Consider the following 19,874-nt stretch of genomic DNA (forward strand, 5'->3'; position numbering starts at 1 on the left):
GGAAGGTGTACCTGGCCATGGCACTGGGTTGAAAATCGATGGTTTTTAAGTTCCCTTTCAACCCAAACTCCTGGAAAAGCTGTCAGTCCATGGCTTGCACAGGCTTACCCTAGGCTGGGTTAAGAACTGGCTGGATGGCTGGGCCCAGACAGTAGTGGGGAATGATGCTGCACACTGGTGGTGTCCCCCAGGGGTCAGTGTAGGGCCCAGTCATGTTTAATGTCTTTACTGATTATCTGACTGAGGGGATTCAGTCTACAAATTTGCAGATAATGCCAAGCTGTGGGAGTATGGATCTGCTGGAGGGCAGGAAGGCCCTAGAGAATGACCTGGACAGTCCTTCTGGACAGTCCATGGACAGGCTGGATCAATGGACTGAGACCAAGAGTCCAAGGTTGAGTAAGACCAAGTGTCAGGTCCTGCACTTGGGTCACAACAATGCCATGGAGCGTTCCAGGCTGGGGCAGAGGGTCTGAAAGTAGGAAAGCACCTGGGGATGCTGTTTGACAGTGGCTGGACGCGAGCCCAGGTTTGGCCAGGTGGGCAACATGTCGGTGGCCCTTGGCCTGTGGCAGCAATAGTGTGGCAGCAGGACCAGGGCAGTGACTGTCCCCCTGTGCTGGGCTCCAGTGAGGCCACCATGTGCTGTGCCCAGTTCTGGGCTCCTCAATTCAGGAAGGACATTGAGGGGCTGGAGCATGTCCAGAGAAGGGAATAAAGCTGGGGAAGGGTCTGGAGCCCCAGGAGAGGCTGAGGGAGCTGGGAAGGGGCTCAAGCCTGGAGCAAAGGAGGCTCAGGGGGACCTTGTGGCTCTGCACAGCTCCTGCCAGGAGGGGACAGCCGGAGGGTCGGGCTGTGCTACCAGGGAACAGGGACAGGAGGAGAGGGAATGGCCTCAGAAAACCTCAGAGGTGGTTTGGATTGGATATTATGGAAAAATTGTCCATGGAAACGCTGGTCAGTCATTGGGAAAAGGCTGCCCAAGGAGGTCTGGAGTCCCCATCCCTTGCGGTGTTCAAGGAATGACTGGAAATGACACTCAGGGCTCTGGTGTGTTGACAGTCACAGGAGTCATTGGAGTCGATGCTCTTGTAGGTTTTTCTAAACTAGACTCTGTGATTCTATGATTCTACGCCAACCCTCTCTCACACCGCGCTCCGCATAGCGCGATCGCACTCCCTCCTCCCACACTTTAAGGTGAAAACTCCGGTTTTTTGTTCCATCCCCTCACGCCCCCCCTCACGAAATGGCGGCGGCGGGCGGGGCCGGCAGGGGGCGCTGCGGGCGCGGCCATGGCGGCTGCGCGGCGGCTGCTGAGGCGCCCGGCAGCCCCCGCGCGGCCCCGCCGCCATGGCCTTCACGTTCGCCGCCTTCTGCTATATGTTGGCGCTGCTGCTCACGGCCGCGCTCATCTTCTTCGCCATCTGGCATGTGAGTACGGGCAGTGTGGATGTGGGGACCGCCCGGGGAACGGCCCCGGAGAGCCCCCAGGGCGTCCCCGGACGGCCGCCGAGGGAGCGGGGGAACCGCATCCGGAACCGCCCTAGGAGCGGGAATCGGCCTCTCTGCGGATAAAATGGGTTTTTGTACGGGCATGGGGCAGTGGCTTCCCGCTGACAGAAGGCAGGGATAGATGGGATATTGGGAAGGAATTCTCTGTGAGGGTGATGAAGCCCTGGCACAGGGTGCCCAGAGAAGCTGTGGCTGCCCCTGGATTCCTGAAAGTGCCCAAGGCCAGGTTGGATGGGGCTAGGAGCAGCCTGGGACAATGGAAAGTGTCCCTGCCCTTGGGAGGGGTTTGGAATTGGATAATCTTTCAGGTCCTTTCCAGCCGAAACCATTCCGTGATTCTGTGATTTGCTTCTCGAGGCTGGCACTGGGAGAGCAGCCAACAGGACCCTGCCTGAGATGAGCTGCTCTGAGGGAGGATGTGATGCTTAGCAGGACATTTGTGGTGTACAAGTGCCTCTTGCACTTCATGCTGCATCTTTGTATTTAGTTTTATGACAAGAAAAAGACCAGCATACTTTTTTTATTTTTTTTAATTGAAACACCTTTTGGACATATAACCTGCTCTGTGTGATCCTGCTTTGGCAGGGAAGTTGGACTGGATGGTCTCCAGAGCTCCTTTCTAGTCCTAACAGCTCTGTGATTCTGGGATGTGTGTGGGTGGGTTCAGCATTTACTGTGACAATGGGGAGAAATATCTGTTGGCTTTTAAGCTTGCTCTTGTCTTTTCTGGAGTAAGGAACCCCATGCCAGATTCTTGCTGGCCACCAAGAGAGTCCTGGGTGAGGCTGGGGTCTGCACAGTGAGTGGGGCTGAAAACTGATAGAGGGGATGTAGGAAATTCATTGCAGGTAAGACCATAAAAAGTTGGAGAGTAGTCAGAGGCTTTTGAATATCTGATGAAATGACTACTTTCGTATTTGTAAAACCTGTTCCACATCTGTCTTACCTGTGAGTTGATGTAGGCAGAACTTAAGTGAAATGTTACTGAGAACAAAGGTAGCAGCTCTGTGCCAAAATGCTACTTTTAATGGATAAAAAACCAAAATTGCTCCTGGGGAATCAAACCTCTTTTCATTTTTTTCCCTCTAGATTATAGCATTTGATGAACTGAAGACTGATTACAAGAACCCCATAGACCAGTGTAATACACTCAATCCTGTAAGTAGCACACCAAACATTTTGTTTTGCTAAATAAATCTATGTAAAATGCTTATTTTTGGTGTTATCTTGATGCAATCAGCCTGGGCAATAGAATTGCATCTGGGTTGAGAAGCTCTTGCTGTTGGTAGAAGTTGTAGGGAAATTCTTTGTCTGATTCTTTAGTTTCAAGTTGAATATTCTGACTGTTATTAATCTGATGGTGATCTTGTCAGCTGTCATACTAACATTCTTTCAATCTGCTTTCCACATTTTCGGCTCAAAGACAGTTGAAAAGGTCAAAAAGATTAAAAGAGTCAAAATTGCATTAAAGGTGTGTACTGCTTTTCAGTTTCATGTTTTTGAACTTCCCTTTCATTTTGTTAGGAACATTTGTAGTACTATTTAGCTGTTTTGTTAAGTCTGCCTGTTCATCTGCTCGTTATTTGTTCGTTGGGGTTTATAACAACCTCATGGATTTCCATATTTTGTGCCAAACCAATTCTGCTTGCTTACCCAGCAACTTGGGGAAAACTGTTACATGCCTGTTAGGTGTCAGAAAATAACTTCAGGCAGAAATAAATTGTGTTTTTTAAGTCAGATTTACCGAATTCAGATTAGAGGAGAATACTTGGGGTTTTTTTTAAGCATTGATCAAGTCAGTTCTGATCTTTTTTTGAGGATTTGGATGAGTGGAAGGTGATAGGTGCTCTCCTCACTTCTCTGTTCTGTGTTCCAGGATCAGGGGTGTGCCCCAGTGTCCTCTCTTGAATGCAACTCAGACACTCCTTGGCTTAGGAAAAGAATTTGAGGCAAACTATTTCCCTGCATCTCTGACAGGCCAGCAACATCAGGGGGGCTTGTTAAAGAACACAGAGGTTGATCCTGCAGCATTTTGTGCCTTTCTTGTGGCTTTTCCTTTGTGTGTGCCCAGGCTGAGGGAGGATGCAGGGGCAGCACAGCAGCCTGGCCTGAACTGTAGCTTTAGTGTGTTTTAAGTAAAATACACAACAAAAAATAAATTTGCTGTAATTGGGGGTGGAAGAGGGGGCAGAGAGTGTGTTATATGTACAGCACACAAATGAAAGTGAATATTTCAGTGTGAGGAGGGGAGGAGGAGAGGAGGTTTGCTGCTAGGAGAGCTGTGCATCTAACAGTTTCCCTTGCTTGGTCTGTTCCAGTCATCTCTGCTGCAGTGTGGGAGAGGCCAACTCTCATTACATTGATGCATTATGACCTTACTGCAACCTTTGTAGTGTAAAAATGTGCATGTTTAACTGAATATTAACCTTCTGCTGCCCCATGTGCATGGAGTGTCCCTACATGGCAGCTTTGCAACTGAAAGTCTGAAATAATCTCATATTTGCTGTTCCTGTGGAAGCAGGCTAGTCCCCAAAAGTGAAGTTTAGGCTCTTGAGGGGATCTGGTACATGATGCTTTACAAACACACGGGTGTGTTGTTTTCCTGTACAAAGAACCAAAGATCTAGGTAGGAATTGAGACACCTCAGTTGAAAGATTAGCCTAAAATAGTAACTCCTTAGTACACTGCTGATTCCTTCTCTTCCCTGCTCCTGATATAGTCGTGTCTTTTCTCAGCAACCAGATCCATCCTCCCTCACTTCTGTGATAAATATGGTAGGATCTGATGTAATTCATTTTTCTTTAGGACAGGCAGGGAGGATCAAGTGGGGGAGATGAGAAAGAGGCAGGGATCCTGGTGTGGGAATAGCGTATAATAAACAAGAGAAAAGAAAAACATATATTGAGCTATGTAGGTAAATAAATACAGATTTTTCAGGCCTGGTGAATCTGTCTGAGCAGGCTGCCAAATGCATCGTGTGTTGGACAGGGTGGTTGTTCTGCTATAAATAATTCCATGTGTAAATGGTAAGTATGCAAAAAAGGATCTGGATGAAAATATTTACTTGAAACATTTTGTGTAGAACAGTTGAATTTTGGTGGTGTTGATGCAAGTTTGCTTTGTTTGATATTCTTCATTTAGAGATTAGAATGTCAGCAAAGTAGGTGGTGAGTGTGTTTGTTGCTAGCTTTTAGGTTTCTAGGAAGATATTTTGGGGTTTTAAAAGAAGAAAAAAATTGGAAAGCACTGAAACTTTGATGTTATCATCCCATGCAATGTTCATCATATTGCACAGAAAGGGGGCAGAGTGTGTTGTGTGTGTACATGCACACACATGTAGACAATTTAAACTTTTGGGTAAAAATGGGGTGTTTTCCATGAGGAGTTTTGCAGGCCCTGAGTTGAGAAGGCAAAAGCTTTACAGATCTGCTGCTTCTGCTCTGGAGCTAGGCTGGGAGAGCTGGGGGTCTTCACTAGAGAAGGGAAGGCTCCAGGAAGAGCTCAGAGCCCCTTGCAGGGCCTGAAGGGGCTCCAGGAGAGGAATTGGGGTACAGGGGTCTGGAGTGACAGGACACAGGGAATGGTTTCCCACTACCAGAGGGCAGGGATAGATAGGGCAGGGATAGATAGGGTATTGGGAAGGAATTCTTCATAAGGAGAGTGCTGAGACCCTGGCACAGGGTGCCCAGAGAAGCTGTGGCTGTCCCTGGATCCCTGGAAGTGTATAAGGCCAGGCTGGACAGGGCTTGGAGCAGCCTGGGATAGTAGGAGGTGTGGAACTGGATGGACTTTCAGGTCCCTCCCAACCCAAACCAGTCTGATTTGTATGATTCCTTCTGAACCTGGTAATAAAGCAGTAAACAGCAACACTTTGGGGTGACTTGTATAAAGCTTAACTCGTGTTGGGTGTGAGATTTTGCAGCTCTTTGCATGTCTTTACTCTCTGTACCTCTCCATGTTGTTCCTATTAACAACACTAATCTATGCAGCATTCCATGCTTCCTGTGACTCCATAGTACCTGGTACTGAGCTCTGTGGGCTTCTGCTGGAAGCATGATGCTGTAAAGCATGCACGGTGGGAACCTGTGAGGGAGAACTGTCTGTGCAGAGCAGCTCCTCTGTGCAGACCCCTGTGTGCCACCACGTCACCGCTGGTTTGGTTGGGTAACGCTCTGCCTGGGGTGTTACATTTGGGGAATAATTCAACTTTGGAAAGTTCTGGATCTGTGAAGACCAAAACAGAGCTGTAAAACAGGAAAACACAAACATCTTTTTGCCTATAAACCGTTCTGCAGAGCATGTTTTCTACTGATATTTCTCTGTTGCATGAATAGAAATATCTCAGTGACCTCTTCTGAGTGTCATGCATAAAGCGTGAAATCTGTTAATTTAATAGAAGCAATAAAAGAATATTGATCTGACCATTAAATCTGATAAATTTTTCTCCTTGGTTCATGAACAGCATGTGAAAACAGCAAGGCACGTAGTGCTGGCTGCTGCCTTCACATTCCAAGTCTTGTTCTTGTTAGTGTTGGTTTTGAATAAGATTTTAAAGCAAATATGTGTCTCCAAAGTAGCTGAAATGCCACGTTTTGCTCTGTGAAATCAAAACTTCTAACTCACCTTTTTCTTTTCCAGCTTGTACTTCCAGAGTACCTCATCCATGCATTCTTCTGTGTCATGTTTCTCTGTGCAGCAGAGTGGCTCACACTGGGTCTCAATATGCCCTTGTTGGCTTATCATATTTGGAGGTAATTTTGGCGAGTCTCTTGTGCTCAGTGAATTGTTACTCATTCTCCTGTTGCTGTCTTCTGTCCAGTGTTCTGTGTCTTGGGAAAACCCAGATGCTTTCTGGGAAAGTTCAGGTCATGGCTGTACAATAAGAACCATCAGCTGGCTTTCTTGGGTGGTTTTTATTCTCTTGTGCTGTGTGAGAATTGAGTTGTGTGTGTTAAAGTCGCTGACATGCCAGAGGTGCACTGAGACAATTCCCAGTGTGGAATGGCAGTCGAAGCAGCAATTGCAATTTCCTCTGCCATTCCTTAAGACATGGGAATTGAATTGCTTCTCTGTGAAGGGTGTTACTTGTGTCTCAGCTGTGGCATTCCCTGGTGGGTGGGGGCAGGACTCAGGTTCCCTGTGGCTGTCACCCCACACTGCCTGTGCCTCGTTCCAGGTACATGAGCAGACCCGTGATGAGCGGCCCGGGGCTCTACGATCCTACGACCATCATGAATGCAGATATTTTAGCCTATTGCCAGAAAGAAGGATGGTGCAAATTAGCATTCTACCTTCTATCTTTTTTTTACTACCTATATGGGTAAGTTTTCCTCTTCAGTCTGAAGCTATGGCTCATTGCAGAAATACTGTCCATAGGAATATGATCCTTCTTGTGCTGGTAGGGAGCTTGTGAGAGCTGGACAGGGACTTTGGACAAGGGTGTGTAGTAACAGGACACAGGGAATGGCTTCCCACTGCCAGAGTGCAGGGTTAGATGGGATATTGGGAGGGAATTGTTCCCTGGGAGGGTGGGGAGGCCCTGACACTGGGTACCCAGAGAAGCTGTGGCTGCCCCTGGATCCTTGGAAGTGTTCCAGGCCAGGTTGGAGGGGACTTGGAGTATTCTGGCCTAGCCAAAGGTCTCCCAACCCATTGCAGGGGTTGGAGTGAGATGATCTATAAAGTCCTTCCAACTCAAAACATGCTGGGAATCTGTATGATCATCTACAGTGCCAGCTTTCCTGCAAAAGAATCCACATGTACCACTGATTCTGCTTGAAAACACAAATCCTAATTTGGTCAGAATTACTATTTTGAATCTCTGTTCCATGACTGTAAACTAAAAAGCCCCAAACTTTTGTTCTGTTAAGCATAATGCAATAAATCCCAGGGTATTTTAATTAAGAAGCTAAAACATTGTTTTCAGAGGTAAGTGTTTGATGTAAATGTGATTTTGTTGAAGTCAAAAGTAGAAGAGTAATTTTGGCAGATCTTCAGTCACAATCCATGTATCCCACGTGGACTTGTTCCTTATGCTAGACCCTGTGATAATTAAATATGTAACACTAATCAAAATGATGCATCTTAATATTTTTTTTTTCCTTCTACAGCATGATTTATGTTCTGGTGAGCTCTTAAGAAGACATTCAACAAGCTTTGTTCCAGTTAAGTGCATGCAAAAGCCACAAAAAACGTGGATTCTTTACAACAAGAACCTCTGACCAAGATTAAATCCGGAACCTGATGTTCACAATTGAGTTAGAAAACAATGACTCCCCTATTTTTAAAATATTTCCACATTTTATACTTGTGGAAAGACTGTTTTCTTATATTTTACTGGGACGCTGAAATTAATGAATTATGTGTAAATTAATATAAAGATGACTGGGGTTTGAAAAGTTTTGACTTTGCACTCCATAAGGAACAGCCATAACCTTCAAGTAGGTGTTGGTTACTACTAGCCTTAGTACTCTAGGGATTTGCTGTAGGATGGGCTTTGTAGTGGCTCACTTGGACTTGTGTATCCCACTCTTTACTCTAAACCAGCCCTGGCTCCAAGTGCTTGGGAACAACTGGAATGCTCTATGTTTTGCCCATAGGTGATGCTGGTCTTAGGATATTACTTCATGGACACAAAAGCAAAAATAGTTCTATTTTGGTTTAATTTTTTTATTATCTGGTTAATCTTCCCCTGTATGTGCATCCGTAGGTCCAGAGCCTTCTGTATCTTCTCCAGACATTAACCCTGCTTTAATCTTGAGCCTGTGCCATTGTGGTAGGAGAAGCTGAATTGTCCATGAAGGAATGAATTTAAATTTATTTTTTTTAATGTCTGTGCTGATTAACAAATGGACAAACCTCCAAAGTTTATCAAGTCCAATGGTGAAAACACTCTTGGGTTTAAGAGTAGTAAATACTACAGACTTTTTCAAAGCAGAAGGTGAGATTGTGAAACTGCCCCGCTGTTCCTTAGTGCAATAAATGATAATAAAAAAAACAAATCTCAAATTCAGCAACATTTCTTTTATGTGGTGCCTTTTGTTTTGTTTATAAATTAAACAGATCCTCACTGTGTTCATCAGTTGTTCTACAGTGGATTATTGTATTCCCTTTAAAAATAGAACACAGAATTAAATTACCTCTGGAAAAGGGAAGCTCTGATTTCCTGCTTTTTTTCCTGAAGTTAAATAGCAGATGGGGCAGGGGAAGATGTTTCAGATAAATATTGCATTGAAAATTGTGACTGTGAACAGCTGCTTAATTTACAAGTAATAATTAGGGATCTTTTTCATTTACCTGTGCTGGAGAACAATGCAGTTTCCCCATCTAGTAAAACTTTTTTTTTGCATAAACCGTGTATTGGTTCACTTTGGGTCTCTTGGGTATTAGGGGCAGTAAAAATTGTATGAATGGCTGCACTGGGTTCCACCAGGAATCAACACTGGTCTGTTGGGCAGTGGCAGCGGCTGAGGAAAGGAATATGAAACAGGGCAGGTGTTGAGTATCTGCCTGAAGAGTGAGAAATGTGGAAATTTCTGTGTTACAGATGTGGGCTTTGGCATTTTAAAAAGCTCTGAATGGCTTTGGTGCCATCAGTTCAGCTGCTTTTAGAGCACTTTTGTAGCCTGGTCTGGAAGACCACAGAATCCCAGAGTTGTTTGTGTTGGAAGGGACATTAAATTAAATCCCATCTCATTCCAGCCCCTGCCATGGCAGGGACCCCTTCCTCTGTCCCAGGCTGCTCCAAGCCCTGTCCAGCCTGGCCTTGGACACTCCAGGAATGGAGCAGCCACAGCAGCTCTGGGCAATCCTGGCAGTGAGTTCTGGAGTGGAATTGCTGTGTGCAAAAACCAGGCATTTAACAGTTCTGCCAGACTTCACTCAGTGACCCTACACTCTTTATTTTTTAGGATGTGGTGAAAATGTCCCCCTTTCCCCCTTATTTGTGCTGGGTGGGAATGAACAGACTTTACTCAGGTCACCTGTCACAGGGGCTAAATTTGTTTGGGCTCTGGTTGGAAGTCCTTCCACAGGTTTGGGACTGTCCTTTCTCCCCCACAACCGTCCCCTTCTCTAGGCTATTATCACACAAAGTTTGGGTTCCCAGGGGATGGAGAGTGGTAGTTTCTAGTTTTTATAAATATAGTGGGGGTAAGAGAATTCAGGCTGTGATAATTTCAAATTCTCTTTCCTTAAGAAATAATAGTCCTGACAGTTTATTGCTTTATACATAAAATTGTTTTTCTCGTGTTTCCTTGCACTGATTGAGCATTTCCCATGCCCCTACTGCTCAAGCCTTCAGAATTCCATGATTGTTTTTTTCCTTGTGCAACCATAATTTTTAGCTTTTCACAGAAGAATTTTTGAAAGGCTTTTTTGGAAACTCATTAATATTGTTCCTATTGGACCATTTTTATTTTTCTGCTGCGTGGCTCTTCCAAAGATGTAAGAGCTGACTTCAGCCTGTAGAAGCAAAGCTCATTCAACCTTTCTTATATTTGTATATTTATTATTCCATTATGGAAACAAGACGTAGCCCCTGGCTCTCCTCAACCTTCTAAACAAATCTCTTGTTCCCTTGGCATTTGGGCTGGTTTGAGCCAAATTCCACACTGGAATAAACAATGCAGGCCTGACTGAGCCCAACTGCTGCTCCTGCAGCCCCTTCAGCTGCAAGGGCCCAGCAATATTTACCAAAGTGTTTGCACTGTCCTGCTGCTGAGCAGCTTTAAGTGGACATGGGGTGCAGATGAGTATTCCCAGCTGCCCAGGGGTGTAGGTAACACCATCCATGTCCAGCAACATCAGCCTCGTGTCCCAGGAGTGTTGGAGTAGCCCTTGTGTGATGCCTTGCTGGAGTACCAGGCCTTTGGCATTCAAAATGTGGACCTGATCATTGGTTTTGGAGTTCTAGGAGGCAAAATGAGTATGGAGAAGATAACATTTCTCTTGCCCTCAGCAAGCTTCCTGCTGAGTCATGTGATAAATATTTAATATCTGAAAATCATTAGTTGCAAGGATTAAGTACTGAAGCACATTTGGGGCAGGGTACTTGCTGTAAATTATTCTGTGCTGTGGAAACTGGAAAAGTTCCTGTTTGCTGTAAGTGGGGAAGGGAATGGCAGTAAACACTAATTAATCTGCAGAAATCACCTGTGTTCAAAGTTCAAATGTTAAAAGATAAATTCTGAAGTTCACAAAGCAGGGACTTGTTCAACTCCCCTGATGCTGTGTGGAATCTTGTCCTAACTTTGGACTTGAGATGGTCTTGAACTTACTCAAAATCCTGAACTTGAGCAAAAGCCAGGAGCTGTTTCATCTTGCTTTGAATGGATATAGTGAAACAGGAGAGCTGGGGACTGTTAGAGGACTGTTCCTGTGAGATCCTGCAGCCCACAGCTGATTCTTTGTTTACTCAGTGGTGGCAGCAGGCAGAAGGGCTGTGCCAGCTCACCCACGTAGCTGCAGCAGTGTCTTCCTGCCACAGTCACCTACAACCCCCCTGCTGGGTTTGTCACAGATTTGTGGTACAACACCTCCTGCTTTTGGAATGAGGAGACTCCTTCCCAAATAGCCCTCAACACATTGAGCAGAACCCTGACATTTTAGAACGAGTTGTTACAAGCTCACAAGGGGTGAGAGCTCAGCAGAGCTGACGGTGTGAGAGTGTTTTAAATAGCTCCAGAGATGGAATTTCTATCCAGCTCCATTCTCCCAGCAGAACAGAGGACACAAACACACTTGTACACGTATTTTTCAGGCAGTGAGTATTAAAATCACCAAAGAGGGGAAGATGCCACATGTTCTCTAGGCTTTCTTCCTCGTCCCAATACTTCACACACAGATTTGGAAGGCAGCAGCTCTGTCACACAGGCAGTAGCACTGAGGAAAGGTCAGGAGAGAAGTGTCTTGTCCAGGAGTTTTCCACACAGGCACAGATAGCCATGGCAGGATCAGCTACCGTGATGCCGATCTCAGCACCGGGTCCTTTGTGGCCAGGTGTGCAGCCAGGTTCTCCCGGAAGTCATGGAGGAAATTGTACTGCTGGAAGTGCACAACCAGGTCTGCAGTGAGTGCTCTGTGCTTTAGCAAGAGGCACCACCTGTGTTAAAAAGCTGTTTGATACCCCTGGATGAAAACTGCACCCTCTGGTCCATTTGTTCTTCATGTGCTTACTCCACATCCTCTGGGATTTTTCACTGTCAGACACAGATTCCATGTATGTTGACTTGGATCCTGTGGTTCCCCATAATGGCCACAGGTGATGCATTACCCCAAGGTAATGCAAAATGTGGTCCTCAGAGGTGGGAGTTGTCAGAATTCATAGTTGCTTAATCTTGAATCATGGACTCATTTAGATTGGAAAATCTCTCTAAGGTCTTTGAGCCCAACCATTCACCCAGCACTCTAAGGCCACCACTACCCCACATCCCTGAGTGCATCCACATGGCTTTTAAATCCCTCCAGGGATGGGACTCCACCCCTGCCATGGGCAGCTGTGTCAGGGCTGGACAATCCTTTCAGTGAAGAAATTTTCTCTGTTATCCAGCTTAAACCTTTTCTAGCACAACTTGAGGCCTTTTCCTTGGGAGAAGCTGTTTCTTGAAAGCAGGAAACAGCTCAAACCCCAGAGAGCAGCTGTTGGAAAGGCAGAGGTATCTCTGGGAAGTGAAGGAGGGGACTGGCTGAGCTCTCACTGGTGTTTGAACCCATGTATTACTTACTGCAGCCCCATTACCTTGATGGTCTGTATGGCCCCTGATCCTCTCAGATTCCTGAGGCTCTCTATCACCTGCTGAGGTGCCAGGGTGTCTGAAAGCTGGAGCAGGAGACAGGCAGCCACTGCAAGGGAAAGTATTTACACCTGATTGCTGCTGAGCACCTCTAACTGCAGGCACTGGTTTGTACCATGAAAACCACCCTGGCAAACCTATCTGGGATTGTCCCAGAGCTCTTGGATCTCTTGCAGAATCCTATTTCTGGGCACTGGCCCATCTCCCTGCCACTCCTGCCTAAGCCTATGGGCTTTAGAAATAGGTGAAAACCCTCCCACTATGTTCCCCCTGCCTTCCCAGCAGCATCTGGATGCAGTTCCTAGGCTTTTCAGGAATGAGTGCCAGTACACCCAGTTAATTCCCCTTTGTGTCTTCTGGCCATATCCCCCCCTTCCTTCTGGGAACACACAGTAAGCAATGCTCCTGAAAGCTTTAAGGAGCAACCCTGGGATGAATCAGACACAGAGGAATTGGTTCATGTCCTTTCTATTAACCAGGCTGCTCCTGGTAGTGGCAGTTTGAATTGCATCCACAGAGAAGCTTCCAGCAGAATTTGGCTCTGTGGGTTTGTGGGTTGGGTTAGTCAGGCATGGAGACAAATGCTTACCAAGACATGAGCGTCCAAGGCCACCATAACAGCTGGGAGAAAAGAAAACATCTGGTTGGAATGAGCTGTAGCAAACTGCAGCACCCAGGGACCCCCCAGCACATAAATAGATGGACACAGTTCTTGACTTAATATAATCAAGAGGAGCAGTGGTACAAAAAAAAAGAACAAAAATTTCTACATATTTTCTATATTCTATTTCTATACCTACAGTGATCTATCCTATTTATTCTCCAGACCTTCTGTGTCTTTCAATGGAAACTTCAATTTTAAAAAGTTCCCTTCATTCCTGCTGATAGTCCCAAAGGCACAGGAGGGCAGGAAACAGCAAGAGGATGGACAATTTCAAATTTCTTTAAATCCTCCTCCGGATCAAGGGTTTGAGGACAGTTGTGAGGAGAAGAGCAGGGTTCTCTGTCAGCAGGAAGACCAAGGACTCAGTGGATTTCTGTACAGGAAGCTGTCAGTGGGATCACTCAGGGAACATGGAATTTGGAAAGCTCTTCCCCTCTCTTCTGAGCTCAGCTAAATAAATTCCTTTAAACTCCTTCATGGAAATTAGGAGTGAATTTTACACTGCTGGAACCCACTGAGTCCCTGATAAATAGTCCAGGGAAGTGTTATAGACTCATAGAGTGGTTTGGGTTAGAAGGGACCTCAGAGTCACTTAATTCCACCCCCTGCCATGGGCATGATCCACTGGATCAGGTTGTTCCAAGCCCCAGCAGACACAACCTCTGACAAAGAAGTGTTTTAGCTCCCAACTCATTCTGTACACCTGATGTCCAGGTAGGTTGGGAGCAAGGAGCCCTGTGGTGCCACTCAAAACACACTTTAAACCTCTTGCTGGACAGAGCAAGGGGAAATGGGACAGTCTAATCTTGAAACAGGACATTTTGATCTTCTGAAAGGAGAAAATCTCTCCAAATAGCTGCAGGAGGAGGAACAAGCAGACTTCACAGCATGAACTAACCCTAAAGAGTGCAACTGCCTTTTCACACCATGTTATTTTCCCTGCTCATACACCTGGAGAGAAGCTGGCATCCTTTACAGGAATGTGGGGTGACAGGGAGGCAGAACCTACTGTATCATTGTTTTCTGCTTGTTTTCCAGGCAGGTTCTGAGCTCTTCCAGGATCTTGCAGCAGGTGGCAATGTCAGGAGCATTCCCATCAGGAATGGGGTGGTGGTGCACACACATCCCATGCTGTTGGTAGGTGTCAATCAGGTTTGGTACTCGGTATTTTGAGAGCTCTCCTCTGGTACAAAGCACAAAGACATCCTGGATCCCACAGCTCTTTAGTTCTCCTGCCAATGGATTAAGACACTTGCAGATAAACAAAAGCCTATCAAGCTTAAGAATAAACAGATAAGCACCTTGGACCTGAGTCTCTAGTTTAATCTTTGGAGCTAAGACAATAGGAGTGAGCAATTTTGGTTTGAGCATTCTTTCTTCCCCTCAGTCTCCCCCACATTTCCTTTCAGGTAATCCAGAAGAGGAATTTTCTCAGTTCAGAGGGATTCTTGAGGGAAGTCTCACTGGAGAACACAGCAGCACTCAGGACAGCCTGCTATCCACTTAAGTATGTTTCTGTCCCACCTCCAGTTAAAATCACAGAATCCCAGGATGGTTTGGGTTGGGAGGGACCTTAAAGCTCATCTCATTCCACCCCTGCCATGGCAGGCAGGGACACCTTCCACTATCCCAGGCTGCTCCAAACCCCATCCAGCCTGGCCTTGGACACTTCCAGGGGCAGCCACAGCTTCTCTATGCCAGGGCCTTCCCACCCTCGCAGTCAGGAGTTCCTACCTAAGCTTGACTTACCCAAACACTGAGAGGATTTGCTATTAGTCTCTGCTCTTTAGTGCTTACAGCTGAATACTCAGCACAAATCTTTACACAATTCCATCTTTCCTATCCCAATTTCACTTTTCTCTGGGAAAAAGGAAGACTACAAGCTTGTAATTCATCTTGATCCCAGCTGCTCTGAAGATGCCTCTTGGGTACTGTGCAGCTCCTGCTTGGAAATATCCTGACTATTTATTCCAAAGTCATGGAATATTCATGGAATTGCCCTTGACACAAAGAACACTCACCTACATCTTTCTGAAGATTTCTTCTGATATCCTTAAACTTGCAACCTGGAACAAGTTATGAACAACAATTATCACTGCAGGTAAGTGACATTTATGGGATGGCTGCTGCAGCAGAACAGAGCACAGACAGCCTCCCCCCAAAATCAAAGCAAGGAACAAAGCCACACACTGAATAAAACAGAGTTCTTGTTTTTGCAAGTAGATCCCTGGTGCAGAAGACAGTTTAAACACCATTATCTGCTTAATACTGTAATGTAATAGGATTAACCAAAGAAATCTACCCAAGGTTTTAAGGTGCTTTGTATTTTCCAGATGAAAAGTTTTGGATATTTTAAATCAGGATACAGCATAAAATCCCCCCACAAAACACAAAAAAAATCATCCAACAAATAAAAGGGCTGAATAAATATCACTTAAGAGTTGAGTGGAGATTCACCATGGCTGCAGTTTTGGTAGTTAAAAATGCATACAAAGTTTATATGTTTACATTTTTGATTTAAAAAACGTGATCTTGCATTAAGGTATTCTCTAGATCAGCTGTAGTGTTTCCAAAACACTTATTCCAGGGGTAGATTACAAAAGAAGTCACCCACAACACAGAAATTTGGGGTACAAGGTGTTACCCCTCTTCTGCTCTCAAATTTGCCTGCAAATTTCAGTGAATGCTTCTTACCTGGAAGGGAACATAATCCCAGGAACTCTGAAGAGTAGAGAGGAGACAAAGATAACCTATTGGAAAATAAAAAGTAAAACAAATAAAAACCAGAAGGGAAGATTTCAATTATTTAAATGTATAAATGTCTTGAGAGGGGGTGTCAAGAGGGTGGGACCTTTGATGAGGACAAACAGGCACAAAATGAAACAAGGGAAGTGAGGAAAAATGTTACTTTGAAGGTGACAAAGCGTTTGGGTTGGAAGGGACCTTAAAGATCATCTTGTCCCAATCCCCTGCCATGGGCAGGGACAATTTCCACTAGCCCAGGCTGCTCCAAGTCCTGTCCAACCTGGCCTGGGACACTTCCAGGGATCCAGGGGCAGCCACAGCTTCTCTGTGCCAGGGCCTCCCCACCCTGTGAGTAAAGAACAGAGGCCTGGAACGGGCTGCCAGGGAAGCTGTGCAGTCTCCTTCCCTGGAAACATTAAAACCCATCTAGATGTGATCCTTGGCCCCTGCTGTGGCTGAGCCCTTGGGCAGGGCTCTTGGACCAGCTGGTCCCCAGAGGCCTCTTCCAACCCCAGCCCACTGACACTTCCCCAGCACCACCGGGCCATCCCCAGCCTGGAAGGTCACCAGAGCCCGGCTCGGGCTTTCCTTGCAGAGAGAAAACCCTCTTGTTTCTCAGGGTAGCGATTTAATACAATTTCCTCAGAGAAGGACCTCGCGGGTGCCGTCTCACCAGGAGATGTGGAGTGGGCTCGGGTCCTCCTCGGCGGCCTCATCGTCTGAGGAAGCGAAGCCGTCAGCTGGTGCCGCAGCGGGCTGCGAGGAGAGCGGGGGGCTCATCGTGGGGCCGGGACCCTCGACGACATCAGGACCAGGATCCCGATCTCGATCCGGATCCAGATCCCGATCCCTCAGCGGTTTCACCATGGCGCCGCTCTCCGCCGCCGCCCGTTCAAATTGGCCCCGCCCACCGGGCCCATTGCCCAATGGGAAGCTGCGGCTCAGCGTGGGCGTGGAAAGTCGAGCAGGACTCTCCCCGCGACTTCATGAGAGGAGCGCTCTGATTAGTGAGTAGAGAGGAGGGCGGGCTTTAATATGCAAATAGTATGGTGATCTCTGCGCTGATTGGGTGGGGGGCGAGGCGGGAAAGGGCGGTCTCGAGCGCCGGGGGCGGGGCTCCGTGAGGGCTCCGAGCTCCGTGAGGGATGGAGGGAGGGGCGTGGGCAGATTCCCCGCCCCTAATTAAATTTAAAATCCCTCTTGGGGGTGTGTTTATAACTGTCCTATTCCTGGTAGTCCTAGTGGTTCTTTACAGTGATAGGGTAAGGTGGAATGAATTCACATATATAGCAGGGATGGGATATTAGAGAGAAAACTCTCCCTTGTGAGGGTGGTGAGGCCCTGGCACCCAGAGAATCTGTGGCTGCCCCATCCCTGGCAATGTTCTAAGATCGGCTTGGAGCAACCTGGTCTAGTGGAAGGTGCCTGCTGATGGCAGAGGGTGGAACTGGATGGGCTTTAAATTCCCTTTCAATCCAAAACATTCTGTGATTCCATGATAAAACATGGAGATGGATGTGAGCCTTCACTCACAGAATATGCAAGAGCAGGGATAGTCTTGAGTGGGTGCTTTGTGGAGGTTTTGGGTGGTCAATTCCACATGCAGAGACCATAAGACTTTCCAGTAGCAGAAAATGAGCTGTTTCTGCTCTTTTAAGCCATGAACTTGTGTAGCAGTGTGAAGTCCAATATTCTTGTCATGGTACTGCTTTCAATCGTGCTGTAAAAACAGTTTTTTAAGGGTCTTGTGTGGAGTTTTTATCTGAACATAACTAGCATGAAGGATTGCTCCAGGGAGGAAAAAATATTTTTGGTTCCCTCTTTTTAAGAGCAGGGCTGCTGCCTGTGCTTAGGGCATTCCAGTAGATATTTTTTTTGCAGAATTTCTGGTTTATTCTGTGAGTAACTCTGGCCATTAATCAAGAAGAAGAAATACATCAATTACCAATGTGGGATTTTGTTTATTAAAATTGTATTAAGGCATTTCTACAGCCTGTGTTTAGACACATAGGAGATATACTGTGAAGGATCCAGACACAAACAGTGAGTTTTGGCATCAGTTTGGAGTGTAATGCCATGGAGGCTTCCAAAAATGTTCCAAGTCTAAGGAATGGCTGGGCACAAGTGGTTTGAGCTTGGTAGGATTCCCAGTAGGACCAGTGCAAGATCTCCAGGTGTGGAGATTTTAAATTTTAGTCCTACATTAGTAACTTTGGTTCCACAGCTGGAAGTTTTATTGAAACCTGCCTGAGAAGGATTGTAGGAGCAAATTGCTTCAAATGGCAGGATTTAGTATGGGTGCAGGGAATGAAGAAACAGATGATGAGAGGATCAAGGAGAAGACGAGTTTATTAAAACTCAGAATATGATAGCAGAGGTACAAAAATTACATTACTGAGCATAATGGGGAATTAAAACAATCCAGATGTTGCAGACTACGATGAACTATGAGAAGAAATACATCCTAAGGATTGAGGCAACGTGAGGACAGCAAGTCTCTGTAGCTGCAAACATGATTTTAATAACTCAGAAAAAGGCAAAAAGGAGCAGGTGTGTTGTTTGCTTTTGTTTTTAGCTCTGATCCCATTAGATATTATGTGCAACACTTATACTCTGATCAAAATGTGAAATTTGCTGTATTTTTTCCCCCCCTGTAATTGATTTTTTCCTATTCAGGAGAAAGTCATTGCAGACTTGAAGTCTGGGGATTGCAGCTTTATGGAAGCAGCAGCATGAGGCTGATAAATAAATATGAAAAGAGCAGCAATGGTAATGCTCCTGGTTGTTCTTTGAAAAGATCAAAAGAATTCTCAGGAATTTGGATGCCTTCATGTTGGAAATCAAAATGGTATTGCACAGAAAATGGTGATAATGGCTGTGGCAGAAATAAATAGGGTTAGTAGGTGTGAAATTTGAACTAGATCTAGGAAAAAGGTTGGGAAAAAGAACCCCAAATCCAGACTTGGGGAAGTTCTGTGAATTTCCTTATTACCCTTGGCATCTTTCAGAATTAAATGACAAATATTGTGTTTATTGGCTGATTACCTGTCAGGGTGGTCTGTTTATTTCTTAAATTGAGCTGTTGCCCAGCACATCAAAATGTTGGTTGTGTATTTTGCAGGAAAGATTAGTTTCCTGCCAGAAAGTGTCCTTTTGACATATAAAAAGGAGAGCATCAACAAGGCTTTACATTCTGGAAGTCTTTGTCAGTTTATGGACTGGGGACATGTGAAGTGGATAAAATAATCTCAGACATAGGTTGAAATATGTAATTTGGAGGATTTAGTTGGTGAAAGGTATGATGTAATCAGAATTTTAATTGAGTTGGGCCAGCAACTGCAGGCAGATATTCCTCTGGGTACACCTGGCTCTGGTGTCTGCCTGCACCAACCAAAGGGAAGAGCTTTATATCCCAAGTTCATAACTTTTCATACTGGTAAAGTGTTGAAATTCCAGACAAGTACAGCTAAGCCTAACCTGGTTTTGCTGTCCCTGGGTCATGGGACGAGCTCAAATCTCTGGGGACAATGGTGGCAGCACACATGTGACATCTTCTATCTGCCATTCAGCACTCAGGTTTCATGGACAAAATAAATAATTGATTTACCTTAGGTAAAAGCTTGGAATGAACGTGAATGTGTGGCAGAGAGAGCCAGGGAAGTGGTGTGAAACAAGGAGCGGAGGAGATTGAAGGTACATCCTCTTAGGTAAAGATAAACCTTGAATAAACAAACTCTATAGTTGTGATCTTTCCCTGCAAGGAGATATAAAATCAGATCTGAAATGTCCAAATCATCAAAATAATTTGAAGAACATTGATTACTGATAACTCCAGACAATCATTTGTGATGCCAAAGACATGTCACTTCTCATTTCATATCTCAGTTTCTGCAAGTTTTAGTAAGCCTAAATAATTCATGTGGTCTTTTTGGGAGTCCTCCCCCAGACAAAGCACGACACCAACCCACAAGGAATCATTTTACTTTTCCAGGTTGTTGTTTATGGAGGGTCAAAAATAGGTGGAACAGATCCCTGGAAGTGCTCAAAGCCAGGCTGGACAGGGCTTGGAGCACTCTAGCGTAGTGGGAGGTGTCCCTGCCGTGAGAGGGGTTGGAACTAGATGGGCTTAAAGGTCCCTTCCAGCCAAACCAGGCTCTGCG

The 19,874-nt window shown here is 45.7% G+C and overlaps 2 protein-coding genes across 5 annotated transcripts; one reads left to right on the forward strand and one right to left on the reverse strand.

Moving 5' to 3' along the window:
- Positions 1 to 1,283: 1,283 nt before the first annotated feature.
- CNIH1 (cornichon family AMPA receptor auxiliary protein 1) lies at positions 1,284 to 8,530 on the forward strand. 2 transcript variants are annotated; one of them, XM_009101618.3, is made up of 5 exons: positions 1,284 to 1,431; positions 2,602 to 2,670; positions 6,151 to 6,263; positions 6,689 to 6,832; positions 7,623 to 8,530. In XM_009101618.3, exons 1-5 carry the CDS (start codon positions 1,351 to 1,353, stop codon positions 7,648 to 7,650), a joined length of 435 nt encoding a protein of 144 aa, XP_009099866.2. In that variant the 5' UTR covers positions 1,284 to 1,350; the 3' UTR covers positions 7,651 to 8,530. The 2 variants fall into 2 exon arrangements, with proteins under 2 accessions (XP_009099866.2, XP_050831289.1); XM_050975332.1 differs by lacking the exon at positions 1,284 to 1,431 and adding an exon at positions 1,582 to 1,738.
- CDKN3 (cyclin dependent kinase inhibitor 3) lies at positions 6,839 to 16,637 on the reverse strand. 3 transcript variants are annotated; one of them, XM_050975331.1, is made up of 7 exons: positions 16,388 to 16,636; positions 15,664 to 15,719; positions 14,991 to 15,035; positions 13,979 to 14,201; positions 12,895 to 12,926; positions 12,251 to 12,354; positions 6,839 to 7,554 (listed from the first exon to the last, which is right to left on the reverse strand). In XM_050975331.1, the coding sequence occupies exons 1-7, from the start codon at positions 16,579 to 16,581 to the stop codon at positions 7,543 to 7,545; spliced, it is 666 nt and encodes a 221-aa protein (XP_050831288.1). In that variant the 5' UTR covers positions 16,582 to 16,636; the 3' UTR covers positions 6,839 to 7,542. The 3 variants fall into 3 exon arrangements, with proteins under 3 accessions (XP_050831288.1, XP_018762610.1, XP_009099867.1); XM_018907065.3 differs by lacking the exon at positions 6,839 to 7,554 and adding an exon at positions 11,263 to 11,553 and having other exon boundaries at positions 16,388 to 16,637; XM_009101619.4 differs by lacking the exon at positions 6,839 to 7,554 and adding an exon at positions 11,263 to 11,556.
- Positions 16,638 to 19,874: the final 3,237 nt, after the last annotated feature.

This window comes from Serinus canaria, chromosome 5 (genome assembly GCF_022539315.1).
Source record: "Serinus canaria isolate serCan28SL12 chromosome 5, serCan2020, whole genome shotgun sequence".
Classification (NCBI taxonomy): domain Eukaryota; kingdom Metazoa; phylum Chordata; class Aves; order Passeriformes; family Fringillidae; genus Serinus; species Serinus canaria.